Genomic DNA, 22,422 nt, shown 5'->3' on the forward strand with positions numbered 1-22,422 from the left:
CCCCCACCTGCTAATATCACCTTGGGAGTTGGGATTTTAACATACAAATTTAGGGGAAACACATGGAGACCATAGCAATGGCCAATCCTTAGTGAATCTTAGGTCCTTCCCAGATCGAAAATGCCAAGCTACACTTGCATTTCCTTTTTTTAAGATTATGAAACTTCAAAATATATGAACTACAGCCCATATTGAAAAATAAAATAGATTGAGCCATATGCCTAAAAAAGACCTCAAGAAAAGTTTGAGGCAAAGCACGTTAGTGTTACAGGAAATGGTCCAATAGAGGGGGAAGAAAAAAAGCATGCTACTAGCCCCTTTTCTTGTACCGAGAATAAAACCATGCAGATCTCAAACCTCCAAGTCTACAGTATTGAAAAGACCAAGTTCACTTCTCAGAAGTCTCCAAGTTCAGTTGACTGTGGCACTCTGAGACAGCTTCTCACTGTCACTCAGGCTGGAGTGATACAATCACAGCTTACCATAGCCTCAAAATCCCAGGCTCAAGACATTCTTCCACCTCAGTCTCCCGAGTAGCTGGAACTACAGGCGTGTGCCACCACGCCTTATTTTATTTTTGTAGAAACAAGGTCTCGCTGTTGCCCAGCCTCGTCTCAAACTCCTAGGCTCAAGCAATCCTCCTGCCTTGGCCCCCCAAGTACTGGACTTACAGGTGTGAACCACTGCACCCAGCTGACTCTTTCTTACTTGATTTCTGTCAGGGAATCTTAATGAACATTTCATGACTAAAGACTAAAAAGGATGCAGCTTTAAGTAAATTTAAGTCAAGTTAACAGTTAAAAGACAAATCCTTTCCCTACATTAGATCGCCTGCTGATCTGTCCACTGTGAAAGGGCAGAAGACTCCACAGTAGCAATAGTAGCAGTGAGCATACAGGAGTCCCAGATGTTTACTTCTAGTATTTCCCACTAAAAGGAAGCTGGGCTCCTTGGAGAAACAGCTGACTCCAGGGCTTGAGGCTGGGACAGAAAGGTTACAGTATCTTATGCATGAAAGGAGATGCTCAAAATAATAAAGGCATGCAAATTATGATTTGGAGGGAAAACATATGAGGCCATGGTGTTTAGGTAGATAATAAATGGCAGAGATAGAACACTCTCTCTCTTACAACAAATGCTGTAAATGGACAAAGCATTAGATTTGGAAAATCACTATTTTGTAACCATCATAGTTAAAGACTGGTTTGGGTTTTAGTCTGGAAAGAATCGCCAAGGGAGCTCCTGATAAAGGAACAGGGTATTTGCACATTGCTTCCCAGAGATTGCTAGTAGTAAGTACCACATATAGGGCAAAACCAGGACACCTTGACCAGGCGCTCAAAAGTAACATCAATGAAGAGCAGATGGAGAGTATATTTGAGTTAAGCATGAATAAACAATTCAAATGCAAAATAAGTAACAATTTACAAGAAAAATTGCCCTGTACTCCAAAAAACATAGAGGTCATGGAACACATAAAGGCTAAGGAACTGTTCCACATTAAAGACAACTGAGAACAACTAAATTCAATGATCCTGTAGTCTAGAGGGGGGATCTAAAACAAGCTACCAAGGATACTGGGACAACAAAACGAATATGGATGATAAAGAGTATCAACATTTTACTCTAGTTATATGAAATATTCTTGTACTTGGAACATATGCCGAAGTACTAAGGAAGGGGTAAGGAAGCACAAAGTGTGCAACAAACTCAAATAGCTCACAGGTGTAAGTGTACAGAGAAAATGAAAAAAATGTGGCAAAATAATAAAAATGAGGGTAAAGATTACACAACAGCTTTCATATTACTCTGGCAACTTTTCTAAATTATTCCAAAATAAAAACGTAAACAATGGCTGCCAAAATGCCTAACTTGGTGAACATAATTCAATATGGTAAATTAATTCAACATGGTAAATTAAGAGCATAGGCCTTAAGAGCCAGCCAGCCTGGTTTTAAATCCTCCACTACTTATGATCTGAGCTTGAGCAAGTTACTTCACCTCTGCATCTATTTCCACCAAAGGTTGAGAGGTTAAGACAAGAGCTTAGAAGACTACCTGGTTATAAAAAACATTCAAAATGTTATTTCAAATAGATTCTAATTTTTAAATAAGAGGACACATGAAAGCATTTTGAAATTTAAGAATGGCCCTTTCCCATGAAGCAAGGCATAAGGCCAGGTTGCTAACTGTTGAAAGCTGACAGTATGTATGTTCTTGATTCCTGTTCTTGTTGAAGTTACACACTCAATTGCCAGGTATTTTTCTTCTGAATTTACTATTTAGCCACAGACTATGAAATGAAATAATTCCCTAAGGTGACCAGTAACATCAGTGAAATGGAAAGAAAAAGTTAACACTTCAAACTTTGTGTATTCACCTGAATAGTCAGGGAACTTTCACCTATTTTATTTAGGTTTTCTTTTTTTTTTTTTTTTCAAATTCCAACCAGAAGCTAAATACAATTGGAAACTGGTAAGCACTAGTTTTACTCCAAAGGAGTAGGATCATTCAGATTTACTCCAATAAAAGTATGCAACCCTTAAGCAAAGCTTTTCTTCATTTTAAAGGAGAAAAAAAAAAAAAAAACCTATACAGTAGTCTTTCCTTATGTTCATTGCACAAAATGAGTTCTGCTTTTAGAACTTTGACACTCAATGGTTAATTTTACAATTTAAGATTGCAACTTTATAACCTTTTTTCTACTCCAAAACACCCTTGTAAAGTTTTTCTTTAGGATGGTGTAGAAACCAGCATTTCTGCACAATTCACTGGAATTTTTTTCTTTGTAATAAAAATCTCTTCTCTGTAAAACCAAAAACAAAACAAAACAAAACAAAACCAAAAGAAAAGTCCTCTACCTATCATGGTTTCTGCAGCTATGCATGTATTTCTGTTTTATAGCTGCTTTATAGCTACTTCAGACTCCAGATCTGCTTTAATGTGTATAACTGCATCCACACGCAGCAGAATACTCTTACAATAGCAACTTGGGGAAAGAGATCTGGAAAAAAAAAATACATGAGTACCAGGAAACAAACATGGCCCAGTAAAATATGAGGCAAAAATGCCTACAATGAGATGCGTTTTTCATTTAAGATTTCTTTCCCATGGTTGTATTTTCTTTTTTTAAACCAGTTCTGGTCATTAGAATGTATCTGACAGTGCTCTGGAACAACTGTGATTATAGCAAAGTTATTGTTTTTAAAAATGTTATTTATACCTGTTACATTCACTTCTCACCCTCTAAATACTGATGACAGATGTCAAAGAGGCAAAAACCAGCACAAATGGGAAGACCATAAAAATGAGTATCACCTTGTGCTTTCAGATACATTTAAGCATTTCAGTGTACAATAGTCCTTTCATTTCACATTTTTAGTAAGATACTGATGCAGTGCAGCAAATATGCAAAGCATCTTCTTTCACACAGTCCGTGCACGACATCTAATTTTTGTTTAAGTTCTGAGATAAAAATGATTTTAAAAAATCCAGGATGAACAAGTTTCAAAATGCATAGTGTTCTGTGCATGAGTCCATTTTCTTTAAACTCTGAAAGAATAAAGTGGTAAGAAAACAAGAAAAAAAAACTGCTGCTGCATTCTCTGATCTTCTCCATTTTGCTGGTCAGTACTCTACTCTGGCATATAAGGACGGAGGTGATCCTCTATGGTGCCAACTGCCCAGTGGGTGAGCTGTTCCTGTGGCAGGTAGAGGCAGATGCTGCATAACTTGAAGATTGTAGCTTTGTTTTTTGGAGTCTGGAAGGGGAAAACATTTTAATATTTTTTAAAAATAAGACTTTAGCGTAACTGTCACATGAAGTCCATTTCCCACAATTTATTAAACATCTTAACATACAGAGTAAGGGACAAATTGTAGTCCCTATCCATATTCTAGACAGACAAAATCTTGCCATATAAGATAAAGGAAAAATTTATGCAGAATTAGAAGATAAAAAGTTAGGGAAGTAAACCAGAGACTACTTGCTAGAAGAAATTAAAGCTAAAGGCATTTCATGGGGACAGATTTGAGAAGTTTGAAGTCATTTTTATATAGAGGAAGATAAAGCAGATGTGGTAAGAATAGAAGCTAGTGAGAGGATGAAGGAATAGGTAAAAATTTAAGGCTGGGTGTCGTGGCTCAGACCTGTAATCCCAGCACTTTGGGAGGCTGAGTCAGGAGGATTGCTTGAGCCCAAGAGTTCAAGACCATTCTGGGCGACATGATGAAAACCCATCTCTACAAAAAATATAAAAATTAGCTGGATGTGGTGGCACACGCCTGTAGTCCAGCCACTCGGGAAGCTGAGGTGGATAACCTGCGCCCAGGAGGTCAAGGCTGCGGTGAGCCATATGCCAGTGTACTCCAGCATGGTGACAGAGTGAGACCTTCTCTCAAAAAATAAATAAAAGAAAGATTTAAGCATATCCTGGGGTAAGGGACTAGAAAAAAGCCAAAGTATTACCAGTTAAATCAAAACCCTTATTTTTAAAAAGTAGTTACCATTTGAACATCCAACTTAATTACAAAGTTCATCTTTTCTTCACTATCTAGCACCTCTAAAAGGCAAAATAAGGACTCTGACTTTGAAGATGTCTGAAGTAGCCTACAAATGTAAATAAACCTATACATATGTACATATACTTTACTTGTATTAGTTAATTTTAAATGTAACAACCTTACGTTAAATTTAACAACCTTAGGATTATCATTTGTTCAGTTTCACAGAAGCAACATGCTCACAGCAGTTACCTGTCCAAGATGATACAGCCAGCAAGTGGCTGCATCTAAAAACTAAATTGCAATACTTGGATTGCTGCTTAAATGAGAAGTGGTTATTTGTTGTTGGCGGTGTTTTTTTTTTTTTTTTTTTTTGAGATGGGGTCTCGCTGCATTACTCAGGCAGGAGTGTGTTGGTGCCATGGCTCACTGCAACTCTAAACTCCTGGGCTCAAGTGATTCTCCCCTGCCTCAGCCTCCAGAGTAGCTAGGACCACAGGAACACGCCACAATGTCCGGCTAATTTCTTTGATTTTTTGTAGAGATGAGGTCTCACTCTGTTGCCCAGGCTGGTCTTGGACTCAAGCAATCCTCCCCCATCGGCTTCCCAAAATGCTAGGATTACAAGTGTGAGACACTGTGCCCAAATGGAAGTGCTTATTTGAAATAAATGTGGATCTTTTAAATATATGTCCCTCATCCTTTTAGATTTAAAAAGTCAGCCGGGCGCGGTGGCTCATGCCTGTAATCCCAGCACTTTGGTAGGCCAAGGCAGGCAGATCATGAGGTCAGGAGATTGAGACCATCCTGGCTAACATGGTGAAACCCTGTCTCTACTAAAATACAAAAAAAAAAAAAAATTAGCTGGGCGTGGTGGCGGGCACCTGTAGTCCTAGCTACTTGGGAGGCTGAGGCAGGAGAATGGCGTGAACCCGGGAGGTGGAGCTTGCAGCGAACTGAGATCACGCCACGGCACTCCAGCCTGGGCGACAGAGACTCCCTCTCAAGAAAAAAAAAAAAAGTCCAGGTCAGTGCTTCTGGAAACAAAGTGTTTCAAATCACCTGAGGGTTCTGTTTAAAGTGCAGACTCTGATTAGTAGAGCGTGAGAGTCTATATTTTTAACAAGTTCTCAAGTGATGTTCATCCATTGCCCACACATCTGGTAGACATGCTTTAGGGCAATGGTTCTCACTACTGTTCACTAGAATCATGACTTTTAAAAGCTTCGAAGGAGGTGGGTTTTTTCCCTTTTGTTTAAAAAAAAAAAAAAAAGGCTTGCCAGGTTGCTGTAACATGCGGCAAAATTTGGGAACCATTGTTCTACGGTGAGGCCTGGGAAATATTTTTTTAAAAATTCATTTTATTTTTTGAGACAGGGTCTCGTTCTGTCATTCAAGCTGGAGTGCAGTGACAAGATCTCACTGTAGCCTCCTAAGCTCAAGCAATCCTCCCCCTTCAGCCTCCCCAGTAGCTGGGACTACAGGCACGCGCCACCATGCCTGGCTAGTTTTTATATTTTCTGTAGAGATGGGGTTTCGTCATGTTGCCCAGGCTGGTCTGGAATTCCTGAGCTCAAGCAATATGCCCGCCTCGGCTTTCCAAAGTGCTGGGATTACAGGCATGAGCCACCATGCCCAGCCTATTTTTTGCTTTTTAAATAACTTCAAAAATAATGCAGTGTTTGGGGGACAAAACAATTAAGTAACTTGTATATAAAACGTTTACTAACCAATAAGCTTTTTGAATGAGCCTGTAAGTGGTTTTCAAAAAAGCTGCTTACCTGCAAGTGCTGTCTGTCAATGAAGAGAAACACTGACTGGTTAGGATTGTTGACAACGATTCCAGTCTTGTCCTTGCGGCTCAGTACATGCAGAAACTGTTTTTCATAGTCACCATGATGAAACTCAAATTTGGCCTAATTACAAAATACAACATTTATATTAAACTACAAACAAGTTATACTACCTATCTGCATCTATATGCTAGCTGTGCTGTCCAATAAAGCAGCCAACAGTCCGTTATCTTTTCCTCTTTAAAAAAACAAATTTTGGCAAACCCACAGCCAATAATATCACAGGCAAAATTTAGATTAAAAGCAATTTACAATTCCATTCTTCAGTAGCACTAGCCACATTTCAAATGCTCAACGGTCACATGACTACTGGCCACCATTAAGAACAATCTCTTGAGATACAGAACATTTCCTTAATTGGAGAGAATTCTATTGGACAGTACACTCCACAACAGCAGTTGATCAGGAAATGCTCTGCATCAAAATGACTAAATCCTAGTACTCCACGATCATAAAATTGTATTTTCAAACCTACTCAGTCCAAGACTCCCACCATAGTACTTTAAGCCCCAAGGACATCTCTTTTCTTTTGATTAGGAGTCACATTGTTAATTGCTGTTTCTAAGAAAAAAAAAAAAAAATCTGTTTATTCTAACCCTAGCTGCACAACTCACTAGTTACGTGACCGTATGCAAATCCCTTAACTTATCTAAACTTCAGCTTCCTCATCTATAAAATAAGGCTGTAACCCATTTCACAGGACAGTTAAGAGGCTTAAATGAAATGTAAAGCCCACAACTGAAATATAGTTTTGCTCCTCACAGATAGGCTATGTTTTTATGTGAATTTTTCCCACAGTTAGCCTTGGGTCATTCTCAAAAATGTGTGAAGTTATGAAAGACTGTTATCAATTAAGTCAGAACACTCCCTTCAATCTTTTAACATGAGGAAGATCAAATCCATCCTCCCACAAAATATCTGTTGGGCATGGTGAGACACCAAATGCTACATGACATGACCAGGCTTGATGGAGAATTCAAGAAACCTAGATTTAACAATATGATATTTAGATAATACTGAGTTGTACAAATAATTGTTAGTCCATTTTGGTTCAAACAAATTTTATTGCCGTTACGTCAAAAACAGTAGGAAATGATAACATTGAAAAACCAAGTTCCTGCTATGTAGCATTTTATACCTAGGAGCTTTTCTTATAAACCGTAACATAAAATATGATATAGCATCACAATATACCATATGTAAAATGATACTGAATTGTACTTCCATACAATTCAAATATTAAATTATTAGTATGATCATAAGCATATCAAAAGCATGCTATTAGCTACTAAACAATAGGAATAAGGTTACTTCAGCCTTAAGGGGCTTATTATACTGCTGAAGAGGACAAGTACAGCCAAATATAAAACCCAACTTGCTTCAAATCCTTTCCCAGAATAAGATGTGGTTATCTGTAAAACTCCAATTTTTTTTTTTTTTGAGACGGAATTTCGCTCTTGTTGCCCAGGCTGGAGTGCAATGGAGCGATCTCGGCTCACTGCAACCTCCGCCTCCTGGGTTCAAGTGATTCTTCTGCCTCAGCCTCCCAAGTAGGTGGAATACAGGCATGCACCACCACGCCCAGCTAATTTTATGTTTTTAGTAGAGATAGGACTTCTTTATGTTGGTCAGGATGGTCTCAAACTCCTGACCTCAGGTGATCCATCTGGCTTAGCCTCCCAAAGTGTTGGGATTACAGGCGTGAGCAACCGCGCCCGGCCCAAATTGGGTTCTTATCATCAAACCACTATAGGAGAAAAAAAATAAGTAACAGTAAGTAACACAGGAACATTATGATTTTGGATTGCGCCTTTAAAGATTAAGAGGATTTCCCCAGGACAAAGTAGTGATGGTAAGTAATCTGATAAATGCTGACTGGGCATGATGGCTCAGACCTATAATCCCAGCACTTTGGGAGTCCAAAGCGGGAGGATCACTAGAGGCCAGGAGTTTGAGACCAGCCCGGGCAACACAGTGAGATCCTATCTCTACAAAAATAATTAGTTGGGCATGGTGGTGCACACCTGTGGTCCCAGCTACTCATGAGGTTGAGGTGGGAGGATCACTTGGGCCTGGGAGGTCAAGGCTGCAGTGAGCCATGACTATGCCACTGCACTCCAGCCTGGGTGACAGAGTAATACCCCATCTCACCATCTCAAAACAAAAAAAACAGCCATACTAGGAAACACAACCAACACAAAAACAAATGTGTTAAAAACTGAAATACTATTCAAGTAACAAAGCTGCAATATGGTAAGCAACCAGGGTGGGTGCAAGAACCAGTAATCACACTGAAAAAAGGTTTGAGTGAGACTGAAAAAGGCCTTCCTTATAATTCTTTAGCATTTCAATTCTATCATATTGAATATCCACTTATCTGAAAAGAAATGGTACACACACACACACACACACACAACTTCTCATAAGCAGCATGAAAGAAGTAATTCCCACAGAAGTAACGAAATATTCTAACAGTCAGGGGAGGAGCTAACCTTGGCAGTAGCATTAATAATGAAGAGAAAAGAAGAGATACATTTTAGTAGTACCTCCCAGCACTTCACAGTACATTGAAGAACTCAGTATTTAAAAACAATCCTTATTCTGGTTCCGATTATATCCTCACTACCCACATATTCAGGTTTTACAGTGCTTCAAAAGGCCAGGCACGGTGACTCACACCTGTAATCTCAGCACTTTGGGAGGCTGAGGCAAGAGGATCACTTGAACCTAGGAGTTCAAGACCAGCCTGGGCAACAAAGTGAGACCCCATCTCTACAAAAAATTAATTAAATTTTAAAAATAAGTAAAGTGCTTTAAGAGTCAAAAAACAAAAAACAAACAAAAAAAAGAGGCCTGCAAGTTAACATTTACCATTCCTTTTCTCATTTTGACAAAGAACTGAGTGAGTTATATTTAAGGCCCCTCATATAGGATATTCATACATTTTAAATTACTTCAGAAAAGCAAATTAGTTCTTACAATATTAACCTACTTACTGCAGTTGAATTCTAAAGTCATTACCTACATCATACTGCTTACACTCAGTCCAGAATTTTAAGATTCTATAATTAATATAGGTAAATTTTCACAGTACAGGGTAGTGAGTTAAAAGCACAGTCAGTCCAGGCTTTTATCCTATTTAACTGCCTTGGGCCTTATTTACCTAATTTCTGTCTCAGTTTCCTCCTATCTACCCAGTTATTTTAAGGACTGAGATTAAATATATATAAAGTAAGAGAAAGTCTAAGGCCGAGTGTGGTGGCTCATACCCGTAATCCCACCACTTTGGGAGGCCAAGCCAGGCAGATCACTTGAGGTCAAGGACACCACCCTGGCCAACATAGCAAAACTCCGTCTCTACAAAAAAAATACAAAAATTAGCTGGGTGTCATAGCATGCGCCTATAATCCCAGCTACTCAAGAGGCTGAGGCACAAGAACGGCTCAAACCTGGGAGGCAGAGGTTGCAGTGAGCCAAGATCACGCCACCACACTCCAGCTTGGGCGACAGAGCAAGACCCTGTCTCAAAAAAAGGACGGGCATGGTGGCTCATACCTGTAATCCCAGCACTTTGGGAGGCCGAGGCGGGTGAAACACAAGGTCAAGAGATCGAGACTATCCCGGCCAACATGGTGAAAACCCGTCTCTACTAAAAATACAAAAATTAGCTGGGCGTGGTGGCATGTCCCTGTAGACCCAGCTACTCGGGAGGCTAAGGCAGGAGAATCATTTGAACCAGGGAGGCGGAGGCAGAGGTTGCAAGGAGGAGGAGGTTGCAGTGAGCCAAGATCACGCTACTGCACTCCAATCTGGCAACAGAGTGAGACTCTGTCTCAAAAAAAAAAAAAAAAAAAAAAAAAAAAAAGCTGAAACTAGTACAGTCAACTCTCAATAAACATCAGCCATGACTTCAAAGAGTACTGCTTGACACAAGACTAAAGTTAACTCAACTATTTCAAATAAGGTCCCAGTGGGAAAGGCAGGGTATTAGAAATTTGAAAACATACTGTAATAAGCAGACCTACATTTTTCCAATGGGAAATCCTTAACTAAAAAACAACAAAATCCTAACACCACCTCCAGAGAGCAGCTAGAGTTATCAGCCCTGCGCTGAGAACTTTAAACATGCCTTTTCTATTCCTGTTTTCATGCCTTTTATATTCATTTTCTCCCTTCAGTCAGATATCATCCATTAAATGACCGAAATACAGATGCTTCACAACTTGTGATGTTACATCCTGATAAACCCAGTGTAAGTTACACGTATTTTAAATCAAAAAGTGACTTTTGAACTTACAACAATTCCAATTTACAATGACTTCACCTGGATGTAGTCCCATCATAAATCGAGGAGCACAATGAATTCATATGGCTTTCACATCATGGTAAAGTTGAAAAAATCTTAAGTCGAACCATTATAAGTCAGGGGAATCTGTATACAGTACTTTCTTATGTATGTAACCAATGGATTATCTTTAAAACTTAGTTGAATTAATCTTAAAACATTAAAAATGATAATTATTAGAGCTTATGTGTAGCAACATTACCATGGGGCGGGAGAGTATATCAACTTATACAGTCTGTGAAAAACATAAGCACCACAAAGATACTTCAGGGTAATAAGTAGAAGCAAAAGTTTTAAATGACAAATAATCCTCACAATTAGCTTAAAATAAAGAAGCCTTCTAATATTTGATTTAGTGTACTTAAAATGAGTCCTTAATATCATTTCTTTTTCGGATTATAAAAGTATACTTAAGAAAATCGTGGCAATATATGCCATAAATTATAAAGGAAACACAAATGTAAATATATATAATAAAAAAGGAAAGTTAGCTATACCTGACCTACAACTAAGCATAATTAACACTTTGGTGGACCTCCATCTTCTATGCATACAAATATACTGTAAATAAAACTAGGTTCAACATGAGTAAATGCCCTTAACACTAGAGGGGGGATTCACTTGAGCAATGTCTAGTATACCATGACAAACAGTCAAAAGTCAGCAAGATTTTAAGGTTAAGAATGACTACTAAATTTACTTCTTTCTTCTATAATTTTATATACAAATCAACTTCTACAAAATGATTTCTTCACCCATTTCAGATCACATTCCTTTCGGAAGCAGCAGTTAAATATACGGTTTTAGAAGGATGTGTGGTGAAGGCTTCAAGAGTTACAGATCTCAGAAGCTCATCTGTGGGCCCCTCTATAAATCAGTAAATGTCCACTTTAAAAGATTTTCTCTAGTCATAATTTCAAAGCCACACTGGGCAGGTGGAACCACCACACTGTCAAGAGATTCTATAATCCAAACGCTTTCTTCTCTTGCATCACAATATTCTTAATAGGGGAGACTCGTGAAATAAAACTATCAGAAACCATTTTCCCAAAGAATTTCTCAAGTTAGACCCTATTATATTCTAGTAGTTTTCACATATTGAAATACTCATCACACTTTAGACCAAAATACCTGAACAGGCCTAAAAGGCTCATCAGATTCTTTCCACCTCGAAAACAGGAGACAGACGATTTTTTCAATATCATTCCGAGGCCAAAGAATGAAATCCATCTCCTGAGTACAGCCAATTACATCCTATAAAATGATTAAAAAAAAAAAAGTTTACTTTTAAAGAAACAGCTACATCAAGCCATGTCACAAATTATAGGGTTCCCCTATAAAAACATTTTATAAGTACAAAAGACCTACCATATATCATTTTATATCTTAGGAAGTAAACATAATAGTTTATAATCTGAACAGCTCATGATGTAATTTTTTATTTTTGGAGACAGAGTCCCTCTCTGTGGCCCACGCTGGAGTGCAATGGTGCAATCTCCGCTTATTGCAAATTCCGCCTACCAGGTTCAAGCGATTCTCGTGACTTAGCCTCCCGAATGGCTGGGATTACAAGTGTGTGCCACCATGCCCCGCTAATATTTTCTGTATTTTTAATAGAGACGGGGTTTCACCACGTCAGCCAGGCTGGTCTCGAACTCCTGACCTCAGGTGATCCACCCACCTCAGCCTCCCGAAGGCTGGGATTACAGGCGTAAGTCACTGTGCCTGGCTCTAATTTTAATTTTTATCTTACAGAGAGTCACATACACTCAGTCCAATGCTCCTAACACCAAGACCTAGACTTATCAGTGCATGGTGAAAACTCCAACAAAATCTCTGATATCTGTTGTATTGTCAGACCCTGAACCTTTATTTCCACCTTTAAAAATCAATCTATTTAAAAAGATGTCTTAGAACTCCTAATATGAATCACTATCCTATTATAGCTGAAATGCTATTTTTATTTTGATAGAAAACTACTTTTCTCCATTCCTGACTTCTGCTTCATTATTGTAGCCAGCATATTAATTTTTGAAGGTCCATAATTTCTTGCAGACCAGTATCTGGTTATCTCCAGCATTCTCCCCAAGTAACTGTGGGGATCTCTTGGTTCAGGTATGCCCAGATTAACTTTTAACATGTTGCAGAAGTTTACAAAGCTGGAAGCACTTCCTTATATTCATATTCCCCCCAAAAAAGGAAATACAATAAACGGAGACATAAGACATTTATCCACAATAATAATACACAATATTATGAGCCTAATACAACAAAGTTGTCCATGTTTTACTCAAGGTCAAGTTTTTAAAAACAAACCTACTTCAAAAATTTTTAAACTTTCTGCATAACACTTAAATTATTAAAAACAGTTGGCTACTGGCAGGGTGCAGTGGCTCACACCTGTAATCTCAGCACTTTGGGAGGCCAAGGCAGGAGGATCACTTGAGGCCAGGAGTTCCAGACCAGCCTAGCCAACATGGCAAAACCCCATCTCTACTAAAAACACAAAAAATTAGCCGGGCATGGTGGCGCACAACTGTAGTCCCAGCTACTCGGGAGGCTAAGGCAGGAGAATCATTTGAATGCGCGAGGGCAGAGGTTGCAGTGAGCCAAGATCACGCCACTGCACTCTAGCCTCAGCGAAAGAGCAAGACTTTGTCTCAAAAAAAAAAAAAAAAGTCCGAGATCATCAACACCTAACACAGATTAAAGAAATCCCTTTATATACTTCATCCACGTAAGAATGGTCTGGCGTAAAAAACGTGTTTTTCTAATCCCATAAACACAATGCTTTAAAGTCATGATCCCAGTTATCAACATGGCACAAAGACAAATTTACCTGAAGAGACTGGTCACTATCATAACTATCCACTTTAAGGGGGGTTCGGGGGGCGGGGAAATGCAAGGTTAATCCACAGAAACTTTATCAAGTCAAGACTTAAGGCAGAACTTACCCTTCTCATAGACTGATATCGAGGAGCATGGAGCTGTACCACATCCTTCTGTAAAAGCTCTAGGGAACTTTCCAAGGAATAGCTGGAATCTCGCACACCTTTCAGGATATTTTCTTCATAATTATTTGTCATGACTGGTATAACCTCAGACACTTCAAAAAGTGCTGACTTTTTCTTCTAAAAGAAAAGAAAATGGTGTATTAACCCACAGGGAGCACAGCCTTTTAACACTCAGTTCATATTACAATGTCATGTAACATTAACTCCACAAAATTCTTAACTGTCTGCAGTAACTTATACACTGAAAACACATTTTCAGATAGGTAATTCCTTCTGTTCTTCCCCTACCTCCCCCTCCAACCATACATGTACAAACTATCATTAGAATGTTTAATGCTTGAGTTTTATAGCATAATGGTATCCATAGCACTATTTTGGACAATACTTCTTAAAATTAAAAATCTCACCAGTTTTAAAACAACGCTATTCAGACAAATGAATAGTTTTATTCCTTATATGGGCCAATTTCCATTACTTTCTCAATATTACATTATCAAAACCATCAATATTTCTGGTTTTTCTTTTTTTTTTTTGAGATGGAGTCTCGCTGTGTTGCCCAGGCTAGAGGGCAGTGGCACCATCTTGGCTCACTGCGACCTCTGCCTCCTGGGATCGAGGGCGTCTCCTGCCTCAGCCTCTCGAGTAGCTGGGATTACAGGCCTGTGCCACCACACCTGGCTAATTTTTGTATTTTCAGTAGAGACAGGGTTTCACCATTTGGCCAAGCTGGCCTTGAACTCCTGACCTCAAGTGATCCGCCTGCCTCAGCCTCCCAAAGTGCTGGGATTACAGCCGTGAGCCACTGCACCCAGCCAAAACCATCAATATTTGAAAGACTAAAAAGAAGCACACCAAGTTCTCTTTTAATACTACTCAAGACCAAGTACGCATCACAAAACTACTTTTTAAAATTCTGTACTATTAAGTATATATCATGAATTATTCAGGGCAACTGCATGGACACTGTCCATTCACAGAATAAAACCAGATTATCGTTGGTGTTAAAGAATTAAGATGGTGCAATTTGGGGCAATATATAGATTAAATACAAAGATATGGTCTCACTACTTATTATCTTGGATTTATTTAAAGAGCATACATTATATCATCTTCAACTAAAATCCAATCTCATCAATTTTGAGTCAGCTTGTCAACAAAACAAAAGTGGAGATGTAAGTCCTTGATACCACCCAATCTTGGGACAGTCACTTCAAAAATTACTTAAAAATCACTTTACAATGCTATATTTCAGCAGCTAAGAATGTTCTTAAATACAAATAACCTTTTAGGAGTTAAGAGTTGGGGCTGTGCATGGCAGCTCCTGCCTGTAATCCCAGCACTTTAAAATGCCATGACAGGAGGATCACTTTAGCCCAGGAGTTCAAGACTAGCCTGGGCAATACAGTGAGGCCTGTCTCAGCAACAAAAATAATAAGAGTTAAACAGTAGGGGGAAACCTGGAAAACTTCCAGATACTTAATAGATACCACACTAAGATTGTATTTCTGATCTGAAATTAGCTAACAATTTAAGCACCAAAATCCAAGCAGCACTTCCTTACATTCATAACCTCATCTGTGGTCAAATAAGCCTTGCTGATAATTTAAGAAAATGTTCATTTTAAGTTGCAAAAAATACTGCTTTTATCATCCCATCCTTGACTACTCACAACTTACTGTTTGCTATTTAACTGCGGAACTAATTCTGATTAAGACCTCCACCGCCCCTAAAAATGAAACTTCCTCTAGGTCATTTTGAATTTTTAAAAACTGTACTTCTATACAAGGCAAAATGAACTCTAAGTAAAAAAGAAAATCACACTTCTAAACACAAATTAACCATTTCAGTATTTAATTGCTCCTAAAAGGTGTATTCTACTTCATTAAATGTAAGAGAAAAGGTTACCTACATTACGCAGTTTAAGAAACAGGATAACTTTAGCATATAAACAGTCTGATTACAATTTCACACTTTCAACCATCTTATTTATACTCTACATTAGATAATCTTTAAATTCCATCATAAGGTTTCCCATGTTAACTCCACATAAAATTTTGTAATCTTGCCCACCCCATGTCAACTCAGTGTATACTACTACTAAGCTTCAGACTCAAATTTATTTCCAAACCAAAGAACGCTCAAGGGTCTTTTCGCATGCTGCAACTGCTCAATTCACAGAATCACCCCTAAGTGTGAAAAAACAGAGCATACAAAGCAGACTTTTTTTCAACCACTCTTTAACCTAATATTCATAATAATTTAAGAGTGACAAATAATATACACTTACAAAAATCACTTGTGCTAATTCACCATTAAGAACTTTAAATTACCTTCTCCTTGAATACAAAGGCAATATACATCTTGAAGTCAAACTGGTCAGCTAGAGATTCTTTTTTCTTTCTAAGCTGAGCACGTAGTCTGTTCAGAGCTTGTTTCTTCCGGGAGTTTGGGTCCCCCATTTTGAAATACAGGTGGTACTAAAGCCTTTGGAAATTGTCACTAAACTATGGGCACTTTTTCTTAAGACTCAAGTACAACAGAAACAAGTCATTTTTTTTCCTGCTAATATCATTGATTAGCGAAAATCACGACTATAACCCAAAAACTGCACCTTCTGTCAATATTAGCAGACTGTCATATTACAGGGTCAAGAAACAAAAGCTGCTGTCCAGTCATGTTTGGACAATAACGTTTGGGGTCAGACGGGAAAAAGGGAGGAAAGAAAGGAAAGAAAGAGGAGAAAATAACTAACTTTCTGGAAAACACATTTGGCTTAACTGCCAAAATAAAGGCTTTGCGGAGAAATGAAAAGCCTATAATCAGGATTTAGGTGTGCAATAAAACACAGCTGACACCAGACCAATCCCTAAAATCCATCCGGATTTTCCCCCCTTTTTAGAAAAGGGATTAAGAAAAGGAACAGGGAGGGGTAAGTGTGATCCTTGCTTTCCAAAAGAAAAAAAAAAAAAAACTCACCAAAACCAAAACAAAAACCAAAACAAAACACCAAAACAGGGTAGGTGAATGAAACTGAAATATCCAATTAGATTTTACCCAGCCAGCTCCATGGCTGTAGTACCTAATTCTTAGTTATTTCAGATTTCACTATTGCTATGTATTGTCAGTGCTTGTTATTGATTACACTTGGTGGTGAGCATAGAGAAAAGTGCAAAATCGGTAGAGAAGGAAAGGGAGAGGTACAGGGTTTCCCTGCAATCAACTACAGTGTATACCGGGGGCGGGCAGCTGTGGCCCAAAGGAGCCATGAGAAAAAACAGCGGAGTCATTACCAACTTCCCCATCACCCACATTTTCACCCTCAGGCGGCTGCTAACGCTGCTGCCAAGGAGAATCATGACGGCAGAAGGAAAAGGGGTATATAATACGGTATTAGTTATTCCGGCTCTGTGGTTAGACCTGATTAATGCCCGGGTTCCCAACACCCCCAGCCTGCAACTAGTCCTACATTCCCCAAGGGAGACTTCCCTGTGGATCTGCCCCCGTTCAAGATGGTGGGGAGTGCGATTTATCTTCTTGTGAGCATTGCCGAGGCAAAGGTGGCGGGTTCTTCTCCCAAATCCCAGGCGGTGCCCGGAGACCACCTGCCTTCCACCCTCCCAGGTCCCACCCCCACCCCTTGCCTTCAGCGGCAGCGACTCACTCGCACCACGGGAGACACAGGATCACTCAGGTTTTCACTCATTTCATCGTGGAAACAATTCCCGCCCGGGTGGAGTAGGCGGGAGAGGGTAAATGGGAAGGTTCAGTGGGGGAAAAAAAGAAAATAATTGTGTTAATATTACTTCTAAAGTAAGCCCACCCACCCTCCCCCCAAAAAATTAAGTTCCCGGATTAGCTCTCTCACGTTGAACAGACCATGTTTCCAGAGTTTGAATTGTTTAGGGTGGGGTCGTTAGTTTGTTTCCCGAGGGGCAGGGGGTGGAATTGAGGCAGCTAGGGCGGGGTGGGTGACGGGGAAATCCCCTCCCTGTCCCCGCGGAGCCCGGGACTCACGGACGACTCTAGGGCGGGGTTTGGGCCCTCTAGCCGCAGCCTGCGGGCGGAGCGGTGGCGGCGGCGGAAGAGGCGGCGGCGGCGGGGGCGCTGCTGGTAGCACGGGCAGGAGCCATGTCAAGAGAAAACCACCAGCCAACTGAGCCCCTCCATCCCCGCTGCAGTGCGCACCGTGACTGGACCGCCCGCGCTGCTGCCGCCGCTCAGCCCCCACCTGGGACCCATAGTCTGGCTCGGCGCCCTGGGCGGCAACGGAGGGGAAGGACGCGGAGACAGCGGCAACAGGGAGAGAAAAAGAAAAAGAGGAAAAACAAAGAGAAAGATGGGGAGTTGGATTGGTACTGGCGGCGGAGGGGAAAGGGAAAGGAAGCCCTGCGCTAACGGTCAGCAAAGTAACCCCCCAAAATAAAGTTATTTCAGTTCAAGCATCTGCTCTTGAGTCTTTTTTCCCCCTACAGTCGGATTCCGGCTCTCAGGAAAGGTCGAGGAGACCCGGAGGGGGGAAAAGCCGAAGCGGTTGGTGAGCGTCCGCGGCGGTACTGCCTCGTTCCCCCCCCCGCCGGTGGCTGCAGAAGCGGCGAAGGCCTCGGGCGCCTCCCGGGTCCGGGGCAGAGTCGCGTTTGAGAAAAGAAGCGAGAACAAACAACTTAAAATGGCAGCGACGGCCGCTGCGTCACCCGCCTCTCACCGGCACCGCCCCGGTGTGACTGCGACTGCGCGCCCTGCGGGACCCCACCATTTGCGCAGAATCAAAGGGGGAGAAAGGATTAGAGGTGGGAAAGTTTTCAAGGTTACCGAAAAAGAGGAAAACAGATCAAGAGTACGGAATAGGGACAGGTCTTTTAAAAGTGGAGTCTTTGAATTTAACCTCTCCATTTCAGTAATCGCCCCTCAAAAGGGGAGTTTGAGAGTTGAGACTCCTCTCTCCTCCAGTATGGAGTATCCAAGGGGCGTGGAAAGGGGGCTCCCCGCCACGCCTTCCGCCCCCCCCTTCTTCAGGAAGTCCCAGTCTCCTGAGTTGGCTCTTCGCCCCGCCCCGATGTCGTCATAAAAGCACGCCCTCAACCATCCTCAACAAAACACCCGGATGGAGTCGCACTTCCCGAGTCTCGTCAGCCTCTCAGAGTCAGGCTGGGCGCGGGACAGAGCCGAACTAGCAACCTGGGCGGGCCAAAACTGCGGAAGTCGGCGGAGAGTGGGCGAGGGTAGGGGCGGAGCAAAGAAGGAAAAGGAAAGTGTGTGTTGGAGATTGAAAGATTGTTATTTCGATTCTTATAATTAGTTAGTCCTGGGGGTCGGCCCCGCGGTATCCTGCGGCAACAAATCTAGAACTCAATTCGACACCTGGAATTTAAACGGCGTGCGGGAGCAGATGTCTCATGTTAGTGCTAATTGCCTCTGTCCCCACCCCGCCACGTGCGCAGGCAGGGAGGGCGGTCCTCAAGCTTCGAACAAGGTCAAAGACGCTGTTCAGACGTTGCTGCTGTGGCTTAGGAGAGGAGCAGCCCAGTCTGACTCGTGGATTTTTACCCACTGCTGTCAGAACACACTTTCTGTTAGAATCCCCCAAGACCTCAGACCTACAGCCTGCCCTTTAGGTGGTTCACTGTCTTCATCGAAACGTTTGCCGCCGAATCGCACGTCCTTGGCACCAAAAAGCGTTGAGTCCATTTTTCAAAGCTCTAATGTGCTCTTTAAAACACAGTTATGTAAGTACTTAGCAAAGGTCAATACTCCACATAAGCAATGCTTTTATATTCATTGGCTACTCTGAGATTTTAGAAGTCCATTGGGACCCCAATTACTACTTTTCACTTCGTGAAGTCAAAACAGATCAGCTGTAATAACATTATTTCAGCCATGAGCCAAAAGAATAACTGGTACCCACCCTTCAATATAAATTGTCCAGAACCAAAGGATGAGAGTCCTGAGATTTCCAAATAACTTCTAATCTCGGAAGATACAGCTTGCATTTTGCTAGTGCTTTGCTGATTTGTTTTCAAAATCATGTAACCATGGAAAGCTCACAGAGATAAAACAGAAAATGTCACGTAGTTTAGAGCATTGGTTTAAAAAAGAAAGATTTTTAAAAGTAAGCCGAGCATGGTGGCTCACGCCTGTAATCCCAGCACTTTGGGAGACCGAGGCAGGCGGATCACCTAAGGTCAGGAGTTCGAGACCAGCCTGGCCAACATGGTGAAACCTCGTCTCTACTGAAAATACTAAAATCAGCCTGGCTTGGTGGCAGGCGCCTGCAGTCCCAGCTACTCGAGAGGCTGAGGCAGGAGAATCGCTTGAACCCGGGAGGCGGAGATTGCAGTGAGCCGAGATCGCACCATTGCACTCCAGCCTGGGCAACAGAGCCAGACTCCGTCGGAAAAAAAAAAAAAAAAAAAAAAACATATGAGACATACAAGCCAGTATGATCTTCAGGTGATCCGCCTGCCTCAACCTCCCAAAGTGTTGGGATTACAGGCATGAGCCACCGTTCCCAGCCGGCCTATATGTTCTTGACCTGGCCTTGACTTGTATCCATGATCAACTTCATGGAAGAATTTTTAAAATAACAGCTTTATTGAAATATAATTCACATACCATATTTATCTACTTGAAGTGTACAATCCAATGGTTTTTAATATATTCAGTGTTGTGCAGCCATTACATTACCCCAAAAAGAAACCCTGTACCTATTAGCAGTCACTTCTCTTCTTTCTAGTTTATGTTCTGTCTATAGATTTGCCGTTTCTGAAATTTCATATAAATGAAATCATTTAATATATGGTCTTTTGTGACTGGCTTCTTCACTTAGCATAATGTTTTCAAGGTTCATCCATGTTGTAGCGTGTATCAGTACTTAATTCCTTTTTATTGTGGAATAATATGTATTGTATGAAATTCTATATTCATTCATCAGTTGATGGACATTTGAGTTGTCTCTGCCTTTTGGCTGTTATAAATAATGCTGCTATGAACATTTACTTAAAAGCTTTTGTATAGACGTATGTTTTTAATTCTCTTGGGCATATACTTAAGAGTGGAATTACTGGGATATATGTTAACTCTATCTTTAACCATGTGAGAAACTGCCAGATGTTTTCCAAGTCCGTTGCATCATTTTACATTTCCTCCAGCAGTGTATTCCAATTTCTCCACATTCTTGTTATTATGTCTTTTTTAGTATAACCATCCTAGTGGGTATGATGTATGTCATGGTGGTTTTGATTTTCCTTTCCCTAACGATTAATGATGTTGAGCATCTTTTCATGTGCTTATTGGCCGTTCTAATATCTTCTTTGGAGAAATGTCTATTCAGAACTTTTGCCCATTTTAATTTATCTACTTGTTTATTTATTTATTTTTTGAGACAGAGTCTCGCTATGTTGCCCAGGCTGAAGTGCAGTGGCATTATCTCAGCTCACTGCAACCTCCGCTTCCTGGGTTCAAGCAGTTCTTCTGCCTCAGCCCCGAGTAGCTGGGCCCACAGGCCCCCGCCACCATGCCCGGATGATTTTTGTATTTTTAGTAGAGACGGAGTTTCACCATGTTGGCCAGGCTCGTCTCAGACTCCTGACCTCAAGTGATCCACCCACCTCGGCCTCCCAAAGTGTTAGGATTACAGGTGTGAGCCACCAAGCTCGGCCTTTTACCCATTTTTAATTTAAAAAATTGTTTTTTAAATTATTAAGGTGTAGAAGTTTTTTATTCTAGATACAAGTTCCCTGTCAAATATATACTTTACAAATACGCTCCCCTATTCTGTGGGCTGTCCTTTCACTTTCTTGGTGATATCCTTCGCAGCACAGAAGTCTTTAATTTTAATGAAGTCCAACTTATCTATGTTTTTCATTTGTCCCTTGTGCTTTTGTTGTTTTATCTAATACACCACTGAAGAATTTTTTCACTACTATAATAATCCTGAAAAAAACAGTATGGAGCAGATGTTGAGGAAAAAATGAAGTTTTTAGTTTCAGCTACTGTGAAACAGAATCGGAGACACCTGGTCACAGCTGAGCACATCCTATGAAACTGTGTTATGGGACTGTGCTAGGTCTTAATGAGATGAGCCAAGAAATAGCAGCAATGTCCCCTGGAGGAAGAAAACACTGCTAGCTCAATTTTCTCTGTAACTTGAAAGGGCTATAAAATAAGAAGGTAGTCGAAGGAATTAAAATTTTTAAAAGCTGTGACCAAACGTTTCTCAATGAAATTCAGATAAAAGTCAGAGAGCATTCACTTAAGATTTAGCTTCTTTAACTGTGGAGAAATGCATTTCATTGTGTTAGAAATGGCTTACTTAGGGTTAGGCTGCTTCAAACACAACAGGATTTGTGGAGTGATGATTTGATGGTGGCACCTTGGCTAAAAATACCTGCTTAACTTCCCTTTTGGAGTTTTAAATTATACCACTAGATACATTGAAATTTCCCTGGCTGAAATGCAGATATCACTGCAAAGGTTACATTTTAATGAAATAACACCTTATAGAGATTCTGTGCGAGCCTCCTTTCTGAAGAAACGCAATGCAGGCCAGCTTGGGAGGGCTCCTGTGTTAACTTCCAATCTTTAAAGAAGGACAACCTCGGATAATCCCAGTCTCTGACATTTATAGCAAGTTAGGAAATGATTTCTCAAACCTGTGCTTGTGTAGCCTAAATAAATGACAATAAGATAAACAATAAAGTATTTAACAATT

General features: G+C 40.6%; 1 protein-coding gene across 2 annotated transcripts; it reads right to left on the reverse strand.

The window, feature by feature from the left end:
- Positions 1-1,354: 1,354 nt before the first annotated feature.
- C5H6orf62 (chromosome 5 C6orf62 homolog) lies at positions 1,355-18,718 on the reverse strand. 2 transcript variants are annotated; one of them, XM_034961553.3, is made up of 5 exons: positions 17,377-18,718; positions 13,656-13,832; positions 11,833-11,955; positions 6,285-6,419; positions 1,355-3,761 (listed from the first exon to the last, which is right to left on the reverse strand). In XM_034961553.3, exons 1-5 carry the CDS (start codon positions 17,416-17,418, stop codon positions 3,636-3,638), a joined length of 603 nt encoding a protein of 200 aa, XP_034817444.1. In that variant the 5' UTR covers positions 17,419-18,718; the 3' UTR covers positions 1,355-3,635. The 2 variants fall into 2 exon arrangements, with proteins under 2 accessions (XP_034817444.1, XP_003823248.1); XM_003823200.7 differs by having other exon boundaries at positions 16,046-18,448.
- Between the last annotated feature and the right edge of the window lie 3,704 nt (positions 18,719-22,422).

The sequence above is a fragment of the Pan paniscus genome, chromosome 5 (genome assembly GCF_029289425.2).
Source record: "Pan paniscus chromosome 5, NHGRI_mPanPan1-v2.0_pri, whole genome shotgun sequence".
Taxonomy (NCBI): Eukaryota; Metazoa; Chordata; class Mammalia; order Primates; family Hominidae; genus Pan; species Pan paniscus.